The sequence below is a fragment of the Balaenoptera physalus genome (genome assembly GCF_965194825.1).
Source record: "Balaenoptera physalus genome assembly, chromosome: 14".
In the NCBI taxonomy this organism is placed as follows: domain Eukaryota; kingdom Metazoa; phylum Chordata; class Mammalia; order Artiodactyla; family Balaenopteridae; genus Balaenoptera; species Balaenoptera physalus.
This window is the reverse complement of record NC_138893.1, coordinates 49095830-49111019: the sequence shown is the minus strand read 5'-3', so window position 1 is coordinate 49111019 and position 15190 is coordinate 49095830. Positions and strand designations below refer to the sequence as shown.

General features: G+C 44.8%; 1 protein-coding gene across 3 annotated transcripts in view; it reads left to right on the top strand.

Annotated features, from left to right (window-relative positions):
• The window catches only part of SUFU (SUFU negative regulator of hedgehog signaling), a 109798-nt gene that overhangs the window by 20601 nt on the left and 74007 nt on the right, over positions 1–15190 (top strand). For all 3 annotated transcript variants that reach the window (XR_014253484.1, XM_082425273.1, XM_082425274.1), the window contains exon 3: positions 11716–11852. Coding sequence is in view for 2 of the 3 variants with exons in the window: in XM_082425273.1 (XP_082281399.1) it covers positions 11716–11852 (137 nt within the window). In the remaining variant the exon portion in view is untranslated. The remainder of the gene's footprint in view (positions 1–11715; positions 11853–15190) is intronic.

Below are 15190 nucleotides of genomic sequence, written 5' to 3'. Positions count from 1 at the left end.
TAAAAGCCTCCCAACTGCCCTATGAAGCAAATATTCTTCGCCCAGTTTAATAGGTGAGGAGACTCCAGGGCACATGGAAATTAACTTGCCCACGGGTGAGCTAGAAAGTGGTGGAGCTGGGCTTTGTGTCAGCTCAGGTGACCTCCACTGCCCGTATGCTTGCCTATGTCACTGGACTCTTCTCTAGCATCTTACTAGGACCCTAGGGTAGTACAGTTTTATGCAATTTCTGCCCTAAGTCCACCCTGGGACCTCCAGAGAGTTCAAAGAGCCCAAGAGCCCAAGACTAAGAATCTCTTGTGTCTCCCTTCCTCACTTCCCAGCCTCCCTGCATTGCTGGGCCGGCTCACCACTCTGCCTAAGCCCTTCAGCTCATAACCTTGGGCTGGCATTTGCCCCCTTATCCCTTGCCCAGTATTCTAAAGCTTGTAAAACTTTGCCTCTTTTCTCAGATTTAGTCTAGTTAGTAAATATTTTAGTCTCACTCTGTTCCCTTGTTCAGCAAGCCTTCACTGAGCACTTCTTTGCCAGTCACTGGTGGTGCAAAAAGGGGCAAATCCAGTCCTAATGGGAGAGCTAGGAAGGCAGTTACAGTACAGCAAGGAGGGTCCTGTGATGGTGGTTTGCACAAGAGTAAGGAAGAGTGGTAGGTGCCCTATATTGGTCAGGGTTTCAACAAGAAAGAGTTTGATACCTTCAAAGTAGAATAACTGGGGGAGGGTTTGTTTATAAAGGAAGGGCACCATAGAGGATAGTGCAGTAATGCAGGGCTGGTGGTTGGCTTGGCTGCTGCTCTCCTAGCGCTGAAGGGACCAGAGGAGGGAGTGAGATTTGAGAACCTAGAAGGAAAGAGTTGTGTAGAGTGTCCCTCCTCAAAGTGACCTTTAGGACTAACCTTCAGTCGAGGAGCATGGCCAGCCTTAGGTAGTCTCAAAGGGAGGGAGCCCTGGTCTCTCTCTCCTCCCTCCCTCTGATTTCCTTTAGGGCTTCCACTGGCTGAACCCAAGTGGAAGCCAGAAGGCTCAGAAGCCCCACAGAGGTCAGCCTTAAAGGGCAGAGAGCAAGGTGGGTGTGTTGGTGTTCTATTGCTGCAATACAAATTACCACAAATTTAGTAGCTCAAAACAGCACATATAATCTCACATCTCCTCTGGGTCAGGGGTCCAGGTGTAGCTTAGCTGAGTGTTCTGCTTAGGGTCTCACAAGGCTGCAATTAGTGTCAGCTGGGCTGCGTTCTCATCTGAGGCTCCATTGGGGAAGTATCTAGTACTTCCAAACTCCCTCAGGTTATTGGCAGAATTTCTTTCCTTGCAAGAGTCCTGGAAAGTTCTTCAGAGCCAGCAATGGTGATAGCAGCTGCTAGCAAGACATGGTCTTACATAATGTAACATAATCATGAGAGTGATATTCTGTCACCTAGCCACGTTCTGTTGGTTAAAAGCAAGTCCCAGGTCCTACCCGCATTCAAGGAGGGGGGATTCCGGGACTCCCCTGGTGGTCCAGCAGTTAAGACCCCGTGCTCCCAATGCACGGGGCCCGGGTTCGATCCCTGGCCAGGGAACTAGGTCCCACATGCCGCAATTAAAGATCCCGCACACTGCAACGAAGATCCCGCGTGCCACGACTAAGACTGGTGCAGCGAAATAAATAAATAAATACGTTAAAAAAAAAATGGAGGGGGGCATTCCACAAAGGCATGAACACAGGAGGCAGAGGTCGTGGGGGCCACCTCATGATCTGTCTGCCATGGTGGGGATGGACCTAGAAGAGCAAACCGAAGATACTCAGCACAGGTACCCAGCTCAGAGAAGGTAACACCTGAGCCTCCCTGAAGATGAGCAGAGGGCAGAGAAAAAGGGAACAACCTGTGCAGAGTCTCAGAGGTGAGGAAGTCATTAGTGTGTCAGAGATCTGCCAGTCATTCATTCATTGTGAGGCCTGGGAGGTGAGAGGGACCCAGTTCCCAGTGGTCTTGTTGAGAAGTCTGGACTTTACCCTGAAGGTTTGGAGTGGGGGTGGGCGTTGGAGGATTTTTTAGCAGGGGAGAGGTACATCATATCCCATTTTGAGAACATCAGAGTGAAGAACTGAATAGGGCAGGAGGCAGGAGATCAGTGAGGAAGAGCGGTGTTGGCCATCCAAGTGTAGGATGAAGGGAGTATAACCAACATATTATAATAACTTTAGATGAAATATTACCTTTAGAAATTGTAAATCAGTATGTTGTACACCTGAAACTTACATAATACTGTACATCGACTCTACCTTAAGGAAAAAAAAAGGCCAACCCATGGTGTGGCAGTGAGGATGGAGAGAAGAGAACAGATTTGAGAGCTGCTGAGGAGGGAGGAGGAAGTGTCATCAGACCTCAGTGACTGCCAGCGTGGCTGCACAGGAGGACAGGGAGGGCTGGAGGATGACTCCTGGGATTCTGGCTTAGTGGCTCTACTAGTTTCCTATTGCTGCCATAACACATTATCACATTTATTATCTTACAGTTCTGGAGGTCAGATGTCTGACATGGGTCTCACTGGGCTAAAATCAAGGTGTCAGCTGGGCTATATTCCATTTCCTTTACCAGCTTTTAGGGGCTACACGCCTTCCTTGGCTCATGCCCCTTCTTCCAGTTTCAAAACTGGCAATGCAGGCCAAGTCCTCGTGTCACATCACTTTGACCTACTCTTCTGCGTCTCTCTTCCACTTTTAAGGACTCGTATGGTTACCTTGAGCTCACCCAGATATCATCTAGCATCTCAAGATCCTTAACTTAATCACATATGCAAAGTCCCTTTTGCCATGTAAGGTAACATACACAGGTTCCACAGATTAGAATGTGTATGTCTTTGGGGAGCCATTATACAGGCTACCATAGTAGTACTCGTCTTCAGTTAGAGAAAGCTGGAGAAGGATCACGTTTGGGGAGATACTGAGTTCAGATTTATATATACTGAGTTTGCGGTGTCTGGGTTTGGTCCTTTGCTTGGGGATAGATTTGGGAATCCTCAACACAGACCTGGTGCTGCAAACCATTTTATGAGGTTACTTGGGGAAACTATGTGTGGTAAGGAGGTGGCAGGAGCTGAGCCCTGGAGAAAGCGGGGCTCTGGCTTTTGTCCCTCTTTCTTCACCTAGAGAGTCCCCTAGGGGCAGATGGAGGCCATGCATGGGGAAATGCTCACATTCTGTTTTCCCTAGTGAAGTGGTTTCCAGTGGTGCCCTCTGTTTGCCAGGCAGCTCTTTATTCTCTGCATGGGTGTAAGGGGCAGAGTAGTGGCCAATCCCAGGGCGTCATGGGGCTTGGGCCAGCACTGAGGGCCTTGGAGCAGACTGACCTTCTCAAGAAACTTGGTGCAAATAGTAAAGGCAGCTGGTGCTCCAAGCATGTGCTGGAGTTTGGATATATGGTCCTTGCACTTGCTTGGTGTTGCCCTGGGAGGCAGAGAGCTTGTGGAGAAGAGATAGGCAGCCTCCTGTGCCGAGCCCCAGAGCTACTGGAGGTCTTCATTTCAGTTCTTTCTGTAATCGCTGGGTCCAGCTGGGGATATGTGTGTGCACTTGGAGGGAGGACACCAAAGGAAAAGCTTTCCTGTCTATTCCCCTGGGACGGGACCTAGAGGCTCCATTCTTCTGGGAGAGAATATCCAACTCAGTAAAGCAGGGAACTAAGCCTGATCCCAAGGAGGAGGGCTGGTTGGAAAGGAAGACCAGCCCCAGGATAAAGGCCTGGTTTACCCAGTTCTCCAGCCAGCCTGGAACCAGGGGGTAGGGGAGGAAGGACAACAGGAGCTTTTGTAGGGAATGAAGTGACATCAGTCTTGATTCTGGAATTGGACTGGGCTGGCCTCCTGTGCCATATGTCTCCAGAGGAAAATGGTCCCCTCTTCCTTTTCTTCTGACACCAGCACTGAGCTTGAGACTGAGCCACAGTCTGTAGACCTGACTTCATAGGTACCACCTTCCCAAGGTCAGTGGCATTCTTAGCTGGCCCAGCGTTTCTTGCTTCAGATACCAGTGGAAGTATCCAGGCCACCCCCAGAAAAAGTGGGCACTGACCACAGGACTCTCCTGTCATACCATGAGTGTCCAATATGGACACTTAGCCAACAGGTTCTGTGAGAAGCCTGGCAGGCTAAACTGGCAGATACAGTAGTGCACAAGACACAGTCCTGCCCTTGTGGGGTTTACAGTCTAGACTGGAGGGTATAAATGGTAGAAAACTTGGAAAATACAAAGAAGTTTGAAAAAGAAAAATTGTATTGTGATAGCCACTATAATATTCAATAATTTTATTGCATTTTCTTCCTTTTTCTTATATATTTTTACATTGTGTGTGTCTACACAAATATTTTGGATCACACATTATAGTAAGTTTTGTTTCATGCTTTTTCAAAACCATTTGTTTCTAGTAAAATATACATAACATGAAATTTATCACTTTAATCATTTTTGATGTATTTAGTGGAATTATTATTACCACCATCCATCTCCAGAACTTTTTCAACTTCTCAAACTGAAACTCTATACCCATTAAACAATAACATCCCATTCCCCTCTTCCCATAGCCCCTGGCAACCACCATTCTATCTTCTGCCTCTCTGAATTTGACTACTCTAGGGACCTCATGTGAGTGGAATCATATAATGTTTGTTCTTTTGTGACTAGCTTACTTCACTTAGCATAATGTCTTCAAGGCTCATTCATGTTGTAGCATGTGTCAGAATTTCCTTCCTTTTTAAGGCTAAATAATTTTCCATTGTATGTATATAGCACATTTTTTTTAATCCATTCATTTGTTGATGGACATTCGGGTTATTTTCACCTTTGGGCTGTTGAATAAAGCTGCTGTGAACATGGGTGTACAAAATCTGTTCAAGTACCTGCTTTCATTTCTTTCGGTTATATACACAGAAGTGGAATTGCTAAATCATCTGATAAATCTGTGTTTAATCTTTAATCTATGTTTATTTTTTTTTTTTGAGAAACCACTATACTGTCTTCCACAGTGGCCGCACCATTTTATATTCCCACAAGTAATGCACAAAGGTTCCAATTTCATGACCATTAAAAAAAGTTATTTATATTTTTATCTTATAGTTAGTAGTAGGTGAACAGCAAACAATAATGGATATAGAGTGGGGTTCTGACTTATACTTCCTGTTCCTCCTTACCAGTTAGAGGTGGAAAACCCTTTGCCTCTCAAAACTCAGGGATTAGTCCTGCTGCTTTCAAGAAGTCTCATTTTTAATGACCATGTAATGTCCCACCACACAATGCACCAGAACTGATAATACCCCTACTTGTAGAACATTTAGATTGTTTCTAAATGTTTTACTCTTATAAATACCACAGAATATATTTACAGAAAAGGCTTTTTCCAAACACAAGAGGGAAAAGCTGCTACCCCTCTTATATACATAAAATAAGGAATTGACTCATGTAATTATGGAGGCTGTTAAGTCCAAAATCTATAGAGCCAATGTTACTAGGTCCATTACAATCAGTATGGAGTCATGGATTTTTACTTTAATAGGTTATAATTTGTTAATACCATTTGTTTCGATGCTCAAATTGTCCTAGATTTGGCCAGTGGGAGCTCTTCAGTTTGGCTTCTCTCCACTTTTGACATGTTCCCATCATTTTTCAAGTACTTACTTACCTTCTGGCACAACAAAAAGTTCCCGGCTCATTTCGTGCTATCCCAGCCCTAGATTCAGCCATTTCTCCAGTGAGCTCTGGTTTCTTTTAATGGCAGATGGTATTTAGGCACCAAAATCTGAGTGCTAGGAGTTATCATTGCTTTTGGGGTGTCACTTAGTGGAGAGAGCTAGGAAATACACACACATATATCACACCCACATCTTTATCTATTTCTATATCTATCCCTCTATTAAATACCATATTGATACCTCTAATTCCAAAATTATACCTATGAGGCTCATTCTATCCATCCTTTTTTATGTATTTCTAACTTTGACATGTTTACCAGTTTTTAACATTTCTGACAATGAGAGAAACGTGGCTCTCATTATCCACAGTACATTTACACAGAAGGTAGTTTCAGAATTACCAACTCATAACACTGCAAAAAGTAAACCTACTAACCAGAGTTCAGTATTTTACTGTTCTTTTTGCCTTTAGCCTGATGACATATGGTCAACGTACTGTGTACATAAGGTACTTGGGTGGCTTCTTTTTTTCCCCTCTTCAGTGTGGTTATATTGTTCATCTGAAGTACAGTTAAGTTCACTAATTTATGTTTGTATTACATTTAGCATTTTCCTCCATCCTTGTTTATTTTGAGTATGTGAAAGTATTATCATTGATCTAAAAAAATGTATATTCAGAGAAATGTCATACACTCATACATCCCACACCCCACAGTACTTTCCACCTGATTCCCTCCTATTGCTATTGCCTGTAGATAACCAATCTTATTTCTGATTTATCCTTCCTGTGTTGCTTTTTGCAGAAATGAGCAGATACATGTACATTTTCCTGTCTTCCCTTTTCTCTTCCTCAAAAGGTGGCATGCTATAGTACTCTTTTGTTGTTTTTACTTAACAGTTTCCATATCAGTTTGTAGAGCTCTTCCTCATTCTTTCTTGTATCTGCATAGTACTCTTTGGACCACTCTCCTATGAATGGGCATTTAGTTGCTTCCAGTATTTGGGGATCACAAATTCTTAGAGTGGGATCGCTGGGTCAAAAGGTAAACAATATGATGGGAGTTCCCTGGTGGTCTAGTGGTTAGGATTCTGGGCTTTCACTGCCGTGGCCCAGGTTCAATCCCTGGTCAGGGAACTGAGATCCTGCAAGCTGTGCAGCATGTCCAAAAAAAAAAGGTAAACAATATGTAATTTTGTTAGGTGTTGCTAACTTCCCCTCCAAAAAGGTTGTACTAATTTATATCCCCACCAGCAACATATGAAAATACCTCTTTCCTCACAGCCTCATCAATAGAATGTAATGTCATACTTTAAAATTTTTGCCAATCTGATAAGTGATAATGGTATCATTGTTTTTTTAATTTGCTTTTGAGTTGCAAATGAGTGAGATTGACCATCTTGTTGTATGCTTAAGGGGAATATATCTATAGCTATAGTTTGTGAATTTTTTTTACTATTAGTTCTTTGGGATTTTTTCCCCTCAGGTTTTAAAAACAGCTTTATTGAGATAAAATTCACATACCATACAGTGTATGGTTAGTGGTTTTTAGTATACGGTTTAGTGGTTTTTAGTATATTCAACAGTTATATAACCATCATAAAGTGTACGGTTTAGTGGTTTTTAGTATATTCAAGAGTTATGTAACCATCACCATAAACTAATTTTAGAACTTTTTTTATCACCCTCAAAAGAAACCCCACACCCATTAGCAGTGACTCTGCATTTGCCCTCAGTCCTCAGCCTGAGGCAGTCACTGATCTACTTTCTGTTCCTATAGGTTTGCCTATTCTTGACATTTTATGTAATATAAATATATATTACAAATTATATTATTTATCATATCACATACATGGATTCATACAACATATGGTCTTTTGTAACTGCCTTCTTTCACTTAGTGTGATATAATGCCTATAGTGTTCCAGGTGGTTTCTGAATATTTAATCCTCACAACAACTCTGAAATAGTTACTGTTACTGTTATTATCCCCATTTTATAGATGAGAAAACTGAGGCATGGAGAGGTTAAATATTTTGCCTGAGGTCACACAGCAATAAGAAGATGGGCTTTGGAGTCAGGCAGACCTCAAGTCTGAAGTCCATCACTTGCTTACTGTGTGACGTATAGAATATTACTTAAACTCTCTCAAGTGTCTTTTTCTCATATGTTAGTTAAATGAGGAAAACAATGGCTGAGTCACAGGGTTGTTGGAGAATTAAATAATATGGCATCAGAAAAGTGCTTAGTACAAGGCCTCAAACTTAGTAGGTATTCAGTTAATTGTAGTGGTTATTAGTAGATAGAGCCAGGTAAAGGCCTGGAGTACTTGACATGGTTGGCCCTGCTTCCCCTAGCATTTAGGTGTATCTGAGATGCCAGCTTTTTTTTTTTTTTTTGATATAATTCACATACCATGAGATTCACCCTTTTAAAGTGTACAATTCAGTGCTTTTTAGTATATTCACAAGGTTGTGCAATCATCACCATTATTTAATTCCAGAACATTTCCATCACTCCAAAAAGAATCTCTATACCCATTTGCAGTCATTCCCCATTCTCTCCTTCTCTAACCCCTGGCAACCACTAGTCTTTCTGTCTCTATGGAGTTGTCTATTCTGGACATTTCATATAAATGGAATCATACAATATGTGGTCTTTTGTATATGGCTTCATTCACTTAGCATAATGTTTCCAGGGTTCACCCATGTTATAGCAAATAATCAGTACAGCATTCCTTTTTATTGCCAAATAATGTTCCATTGTATGGATATACTATGTTTTGTTTATCCGTTTATATGTTGATGACATTTTGGTTGCTTCCACTTTTTGGTTATTATGAATAATGCTACTGTGAACATTAGTGTACAAGTTTTTGTGTGAAAAATGTTTTTGGTTCTCTTGGGTATATACCTAGGAGAGGAACAGCTGTGTCATATGGTATATTTAACTTTTTGAAGAACTGCCAAACTGTTTTCCAAAGCAGCTCTGCCATTTTACTTCCCACCAGCAAAGTGTGAGTGTTCCAATTTCTCTACATCCTCGCCAACACTTGTTACTGTGTGTCTTTTATTTTGGCCATCCTAGAGGGTATGAACTGGCACCTCATTGTAGTTTTGATTTGAATTTTCCTAATATATATATAATTAATGGTGTTGAGCATGAGATGCCAACTTTTAGGTCAGCTTTTTCTGCTTACCCACACTCTAGAAAGTCTCTCCCAGGTTCCTGTTTGTCTGATTGGTACCTTCTTAATCAGGTGCTTTGGGGGAGACCTTTGGGCAGGTTCCAGTGGTTGCACAACTATGTCAGGATTCGAGGCACATGTTTTTCCTGTTGGCAGGTTTAATGTTACTCTTCAGGCTGGCACAGCCATTGCCTAGGCTCACTAAACTGCTGGGACAAAGCCAGCTTCTCCCTTGAGCACCTCAGTGAGCAGGATCAGAAGTTCTTGAGCTGGAAACAATCTTGAGAGGCCGTCTCATCCATCCTTCTGCAACAAGACAGTTAGAACCCCTCCCTACCAGACTGGGGAGGATCTGTAGTATATTCCTTTAAGAATCTCTGTAGGAAGAAATTCCACTGGGCCCCTTTACCACCAGCCAGTATTTTAGCAGCCTTCGGTGTTAGAAAAATTCTTTGCTCTGACCCAGATCCCACCTTCTGCAGCACGTGCCGATTTCCTCTCACGCTTTCCTTTCTTGGAGGATGCGCGAGACAGCCGCTCTCCAGGAGGGGCTTCATCCTCTGGTCAGATAAATCTGCTTTGGCTGGAGAAGCCCTCACTTGAGGAAATGCAGACCAGGCCAGGCCCCTCCAGGGGACCTTAAAGACTGAATGACCTTGTCACTGGGCTATTGCCTGAGCAATCTGCTTTGAAGAAGAGGCCTTCTGACAGGCTCCAGGTTGTGTGTTTATCCTGAGGCTGGGCCATTCCAAACTCATGTTTCAGAGTTTAGAGGTTGCATCCAGCCAGCCTGGTGGGTGGTAATCAAATGCAGGTGGAGACCATCTGGCCAGACCTGTCCGTCTCAGGCAGTCAAGTGAGGGCTGGCCTGCCCACCGCAGAGCTGGCCCAGAAAGCACCCCGTGTGGAGGCAGATGGTGTAGAAATGTGTGTGCGTGCATGCACAGCCCTCTTTAGAGAGGCGGTGCTGCTTGGATGCATGTGCCTACTCTCTCTGCATCTGAGGGTTCACCCCATCGCACAGTCCGAGGAGCATGTTTCTTTTAGTCTGTTTCTCAAGTTTTTGCGGTTAGAAATCATGTATTTTTCTTGGCCTGAGATGAAAGCCCGGGAGTAATGGTCTAATACATTTTACAAAGCTGCCTCTAATTGGTGGCTGCTTGAAATCTTCCCTTTGCCCTAGTGACCCATCTCCCTTTGTAGGGTTTTAACTCCAAGTCAGTCTTGCATTACCCCAGGTTTTCATACCCCTCGCAAGCCTATAGCCCTTGGGAGGCAGCTCTTACAGCCTCAGCTTGCTTAGCTATTCCCTCAGCCTTTCTGCATAGAATTGCCCCCAAACAGGGCAACTCAGCAAGGAAAGAAAATAGCTTACACTGCATCCTGCCAGGCATCTTCTAGCCCGGTCTCCAAAATTCTGGGTGTGTACCTCAAAATGGAGTGTGCCTCCCACAGTTATAGATACTCAGAGAAAATAGTGATTCTAAGACTTCCTTTTCAGTCCTTTAGAGAACTTAGCTTATCAGAGGTGAGCTCCTCACTGCAGCAAGTGCAGGAGGGCTGGACCAACTCGGGTACACAAGCAGGGCTAGCCCTGGTGTCAGAGCTTCTGAGACGTTAGCACCTCTTTCTGCCCAGTCTCCCGGCCTGGCCCCTTGGGGGCGATGATGATGATGATGGAGGAAAGATGCCACATGGAATCCCAGGGTTGGGCACTGACTGCATCATTGCCCCTTCAGCATTCTCGCCTCTGACCGCCTGTTCCGGTAGCTTGGCTCGCAAGGAGGTGTTGGCTGTCATCTTATTTTATGGCTTGTATTTGTATGCTGAGGAGTTTAAATGTGTATAATCATTGTGGCTCATGTTTGTACAAGATATAATTACTGAAAATTATATCATGAACATAGTTTAACTTTTAACCCTTCCCATGCTGGCAAGCCTCCTGTAACTCTCAGGAGTCCCTCCCTGAATGCTTCCCTCACCCCAGGAGGTGCCACCACCAACCAGCCTTGCTCTCTAATCCACATCATTTCCCTCTCTGGCAGAAGTCCATTTCAGGGACTCCAGTGGAGACTCAGCCTCCTGGGCGTTTCCTAGCAGACAGGGAGGCAGGCACTGCTGCCCTGCCTCATCTCCCTATGATGTTTGTGGCCATCATCATTCTGGGCCTCTTGAGGATGGGAAGGGAGGGCAAACTCTGCTTCCTCAAGGTTCCAGTGATTGAAGAGTACACACGGGGTGCCAGGTTTCAGGAAGAGCATGTGCTGATTGATGAGTGCATGTGGGGTGCTGGCTTTCAGGAAGATCATGGGCCCTCCCAGTATTTGGATATTTGGAATCTGCTTTGGGACCCATCCTCCAATGCTGAGTTTGGAGGCCAGCCAGTTTAGCCCAAGGATTGTCCCCTTGTGGGGCAGGGTGGAGGTGGCAGCGGAGAAAGGGTCTCATCCTCATAGGGCATACAGTAGGACATATATCCTTAGCAAACTAAGTAGGTGCTTATTAATAGCTTGAAGGAATAAAGAGTGTAAGGATTATTTTCAGTAATGGAGCCTCAATCATACAGAAAGGAATGGTCCGGAGCCACAAAACCTGGAACTCGTAATTCAGAGTACCAGCAGGGGAATTTGATTGGCGGGGCTGAGGTCACACACATGTGCTGTAGCTGGCAGGAGGGCAAGGCTAGAGTTCTGGTTCCTTATTGGCTATCGAGGTGCTTCCTCCCCTCAAGGCTCAAGATTCCTCCGACTAGGGGGTTTGGATGCCGAGCCTACCCAAAAAGGGGAAGAACTTTAATTAGACAACAAAACAGTGTCTTCCCTAAGGTAGTTAAACAAAAAACATTTGCTTTTTATTCCTTCCAGATTCACAGGAACAGATGGACCTAGTGGTTTTGGCTTTGAGTTGACATTTCGTCTGAAGAGAGAAACAGGGGAGTCTGCGCCCCCAACATGGCCAGCAGAACTAATGCAAGGCTTGGCCAGATATGTGTTCCAGTCAGGTAAGAGCCCCAGGAGCTGGCTGGTGTGGTTGTCCTTTCACCATGAGCCTGCTTGGGTTGGGAACCTGAGGGTATATTTTGATGTCCGTGGAAGGACCTTTCCTGGGAGTGCTATACCGCATTTGTACCATAAGGGTGGCTTGTTTCCTGGCGTTTCCTGGGTGGAAAGCTGCCTGGGCCATGGGAGGGAAGGATATGTCATATGACCTCCTGCAGCGGGAGTCCCTGACACCCTGAGCCTTGGTTGCGGTCTGCCAGCCATACTTCTGATTCCCAGCGAGCCAAAGGCCAGCTCAGCATGGAGCTGACCAGCACTTTCTCTGTCTGCCCCTTTTCCCACAGTTAGCACACTCTTTCCTCCCGGATGCCAGTGGCCTAGCCACCTCCATTTCTGGGGCACGAGCACACATGTTAATCTTGGCTAAGTCTAGGGTTAACAGTAGAGGACAGGGCAGAGAGAGAACGAATTGCCTTGAGCTTGCTCCCTCACAATGTGAACGGGAAGCTGGAATCAGGCAGGACCTTGACAGTCAGAAATATTGTTTGATTCAGATGATTCAAGTGCCCTCCAGGGGGTGGTCCTGTGCCCCTGGTGCCCTTCTGGAGACTGCTAATATGGAACCTGAAGTGGGGACTTCGTGCTGGGAGCCTTGGTCACATGCTCTTGACTCAGCCTGCCTATAGTCCTCAGGTGGGATGAAATGTTGGGGTGGAATTCAGTACCTTTTATGGAGGGTTTCATATCATCTGAATGCTTCTGTGTGGTTAATTAATTGCTCAGAAACATTTCCCGTATTACTTTATATTTTGTTTCTTTGGTTTGGTAAGTAGTTTTCAAATGAAAGCCAACACAGTTTTATCCAACTCTTGCTCTTAGACTGTCATAGATAGGAGCAGACTAGCATCTAGGCCAGGGTCTCTCAAAATATGGTCCTTGGACCCCTGCATCAGAATCATCTGGAGAGCTTGTTGTAAGCACACATTCCTGGGCCCCAGAGGAGATCTCTGACTTAGAATCTTTGGGGGGTGATGTTCCCAGATGCTCTGGTAGAGACTAAATTTGGAGAACCATAGATCTGGCAACTTCTCTGAGTATAGTGACCTTTTTTTCAGCCTTGAGTAGGCTATAAATTGGGGGTGCAGTTGACCATCTAGGTTGAAACTCTCTGCCCTCGTTTCAGACCCCTGGGGGTCAGTTGTTGGCTGGATGGCCATCATGTAATGGGACTGATCCTTAACTACCATCTACCATTGTGTGGCCTATGGGATAGTACCCTTTTGGAGGCTACAGTGGGTCTTCTCTAAGCAAGGGTTCCCAAACCTGGCTGCTCATGAGATCCTCTGGGATCCCAACACACTGAGTCCCAAACCGTCCAGGAGGGCTCTGATTCAGTTGGTCAGAGGTGGGACTGGGGCATCTGTTTCTTAACCAGCTTCCCGGGGGATTCTAATGCAGCTGGTCTGGGGATGTTGTTTGGACTCTAAAGGACTGTTGACGGGAAGAAGTATCATTCACAGGGGCAGGGGAAGCAGGCTGCTTGAAGCAGCTGGCTCATGTGATTTGGTACTATCCTAGCGTCTAGGTCTGCACAATCTTTTTTTTTTTTTTAAGATTTATTTATTATTTATTTTATTTATTTTTGGCCGCATTGGGTCTTAGTTGTGGCATGGGGCATCTTTCGTTGCCGCACGCGGGCTTCTCTCTAGTTGTGGCGTGCAGGTTTTCTCTTCTCTAGTTGTGGCACGCAGGCTCCAGGGCGCCTGGGCTCTGTAGTTTGTGGCAAGTGGGCTCTAGTTGAGGCACACAAGCTCAGTAGTTGTGGCACACGCATGGGCTTAGTTGCCCCGTGGCACGTGGGATCTTAGTTCCCTGACCAGGGATTGAACCCGTGTCCCCTGCATTGGAAGGCGGGTTCTTTACCACTGAACCACCAGGGAAGTCCCCTGCACAATCTTTTAATGTTTTAAGATTGTGCCAGGAGTCTACTGCCTGAACCCACTGTGTCCCCTTCTCTCCCTTCTTTGATGCCTGAAACTGATGCCGATATAGAACTGTCTTTGAGAAAACAGACATCTCTTCAGTCTAATGCTCTCCCAACTGAGCTATTTCAGCTCCTGGAAAATAAACATTTCTTGACATGGAATTTGATCTACTATAGGAAATGGGACTCTAAAGACTAGGCAACCTCTTGCTTGTATAGACAGGTAGCTTCCTGCCCACTGCTTAAGCCAGTACATTTATATGTTTGTTTGCACTTAATGTACCTGCTCATGTGGATCAAGATCAGAGAAATGTAAAACAGGTGTTATGAATCACTGTCAGGTGGAGTCAAGCAGATGAACCTCTGAAATAGTTCTGATGTTATAGTTCTGAAATAATAATGCAAGTTGGGGGGAAAACGGGATTTGATTTGCAAGGGTTCATTTCAGCCACACAGTAAACATCACAGTGACTGTTTTGCAACACTAATGTGATCATTGATTCAGGTACATTATCAACAGATGTCAAAACCATCGGATAAAAAAGATTGTTGGGGTATAAGATAGTCACAAGGACTCAAAGAATCCCTCCACAGATTACTTATGTGCTACAAAGAGAAAAAGAATACCTTTACAATGGAAAAGTTTGGGTGGGCATCACCTTAATCAAATGATCAAATGTAGCAACACAAAAATGGAACAAATGACTACTATGTACCTCCTTACATGTTACACTGTGAAGTATAAAGCACCAGCCATGTAGCACTTTATTTATTTATTTATTTAATTTATTTTTGGCTGCATTGGGTCTTCGTTGCTGCACGTGGGCTTTTCTCTAGTTGCAGCGAGTGGGGGCTACTCTTCGTTGGAGTGCGTGGGCTTCTCATTGCGGTGGCTTCTCTTGTTGCCGAGCACGGGCTTTAGGTGCACGGGCTTCAGTAGTTGTGGCACGTGGGCTCAGTAGTTGTGGCTCACAAGCTCTAGAGCGCAGGCTCAGTAGTTGTGGTGCACGGGCTTAGTTGCTTGCGGCATATGGGATCTTCCCGGACCAAGGATTGAACCCCTGTTCCCTGCATTGGCAGGCGATTCTTAACCACTGCGCCACCAGGGAAGTCCCCATGTAGCATTTTTCCAAAAATGTTTCACCTGAATTGAATCCTGAGCATATAGTCAGGTAAATCCAGATTGTGGGATATTTTACAAGACAGCTGCCTGGACTCTTCAAAAATGTCAATGCTCTGAAAGAAAAAATGGCAAGGGGCTGGGGCTGTCCTAGATCAAAGAAAACATGACAGTTTAAACGTACTTATGACCCTTGATTGGACCCTGAATTGGAAAAAAAAGGTTATTTTTAGGGC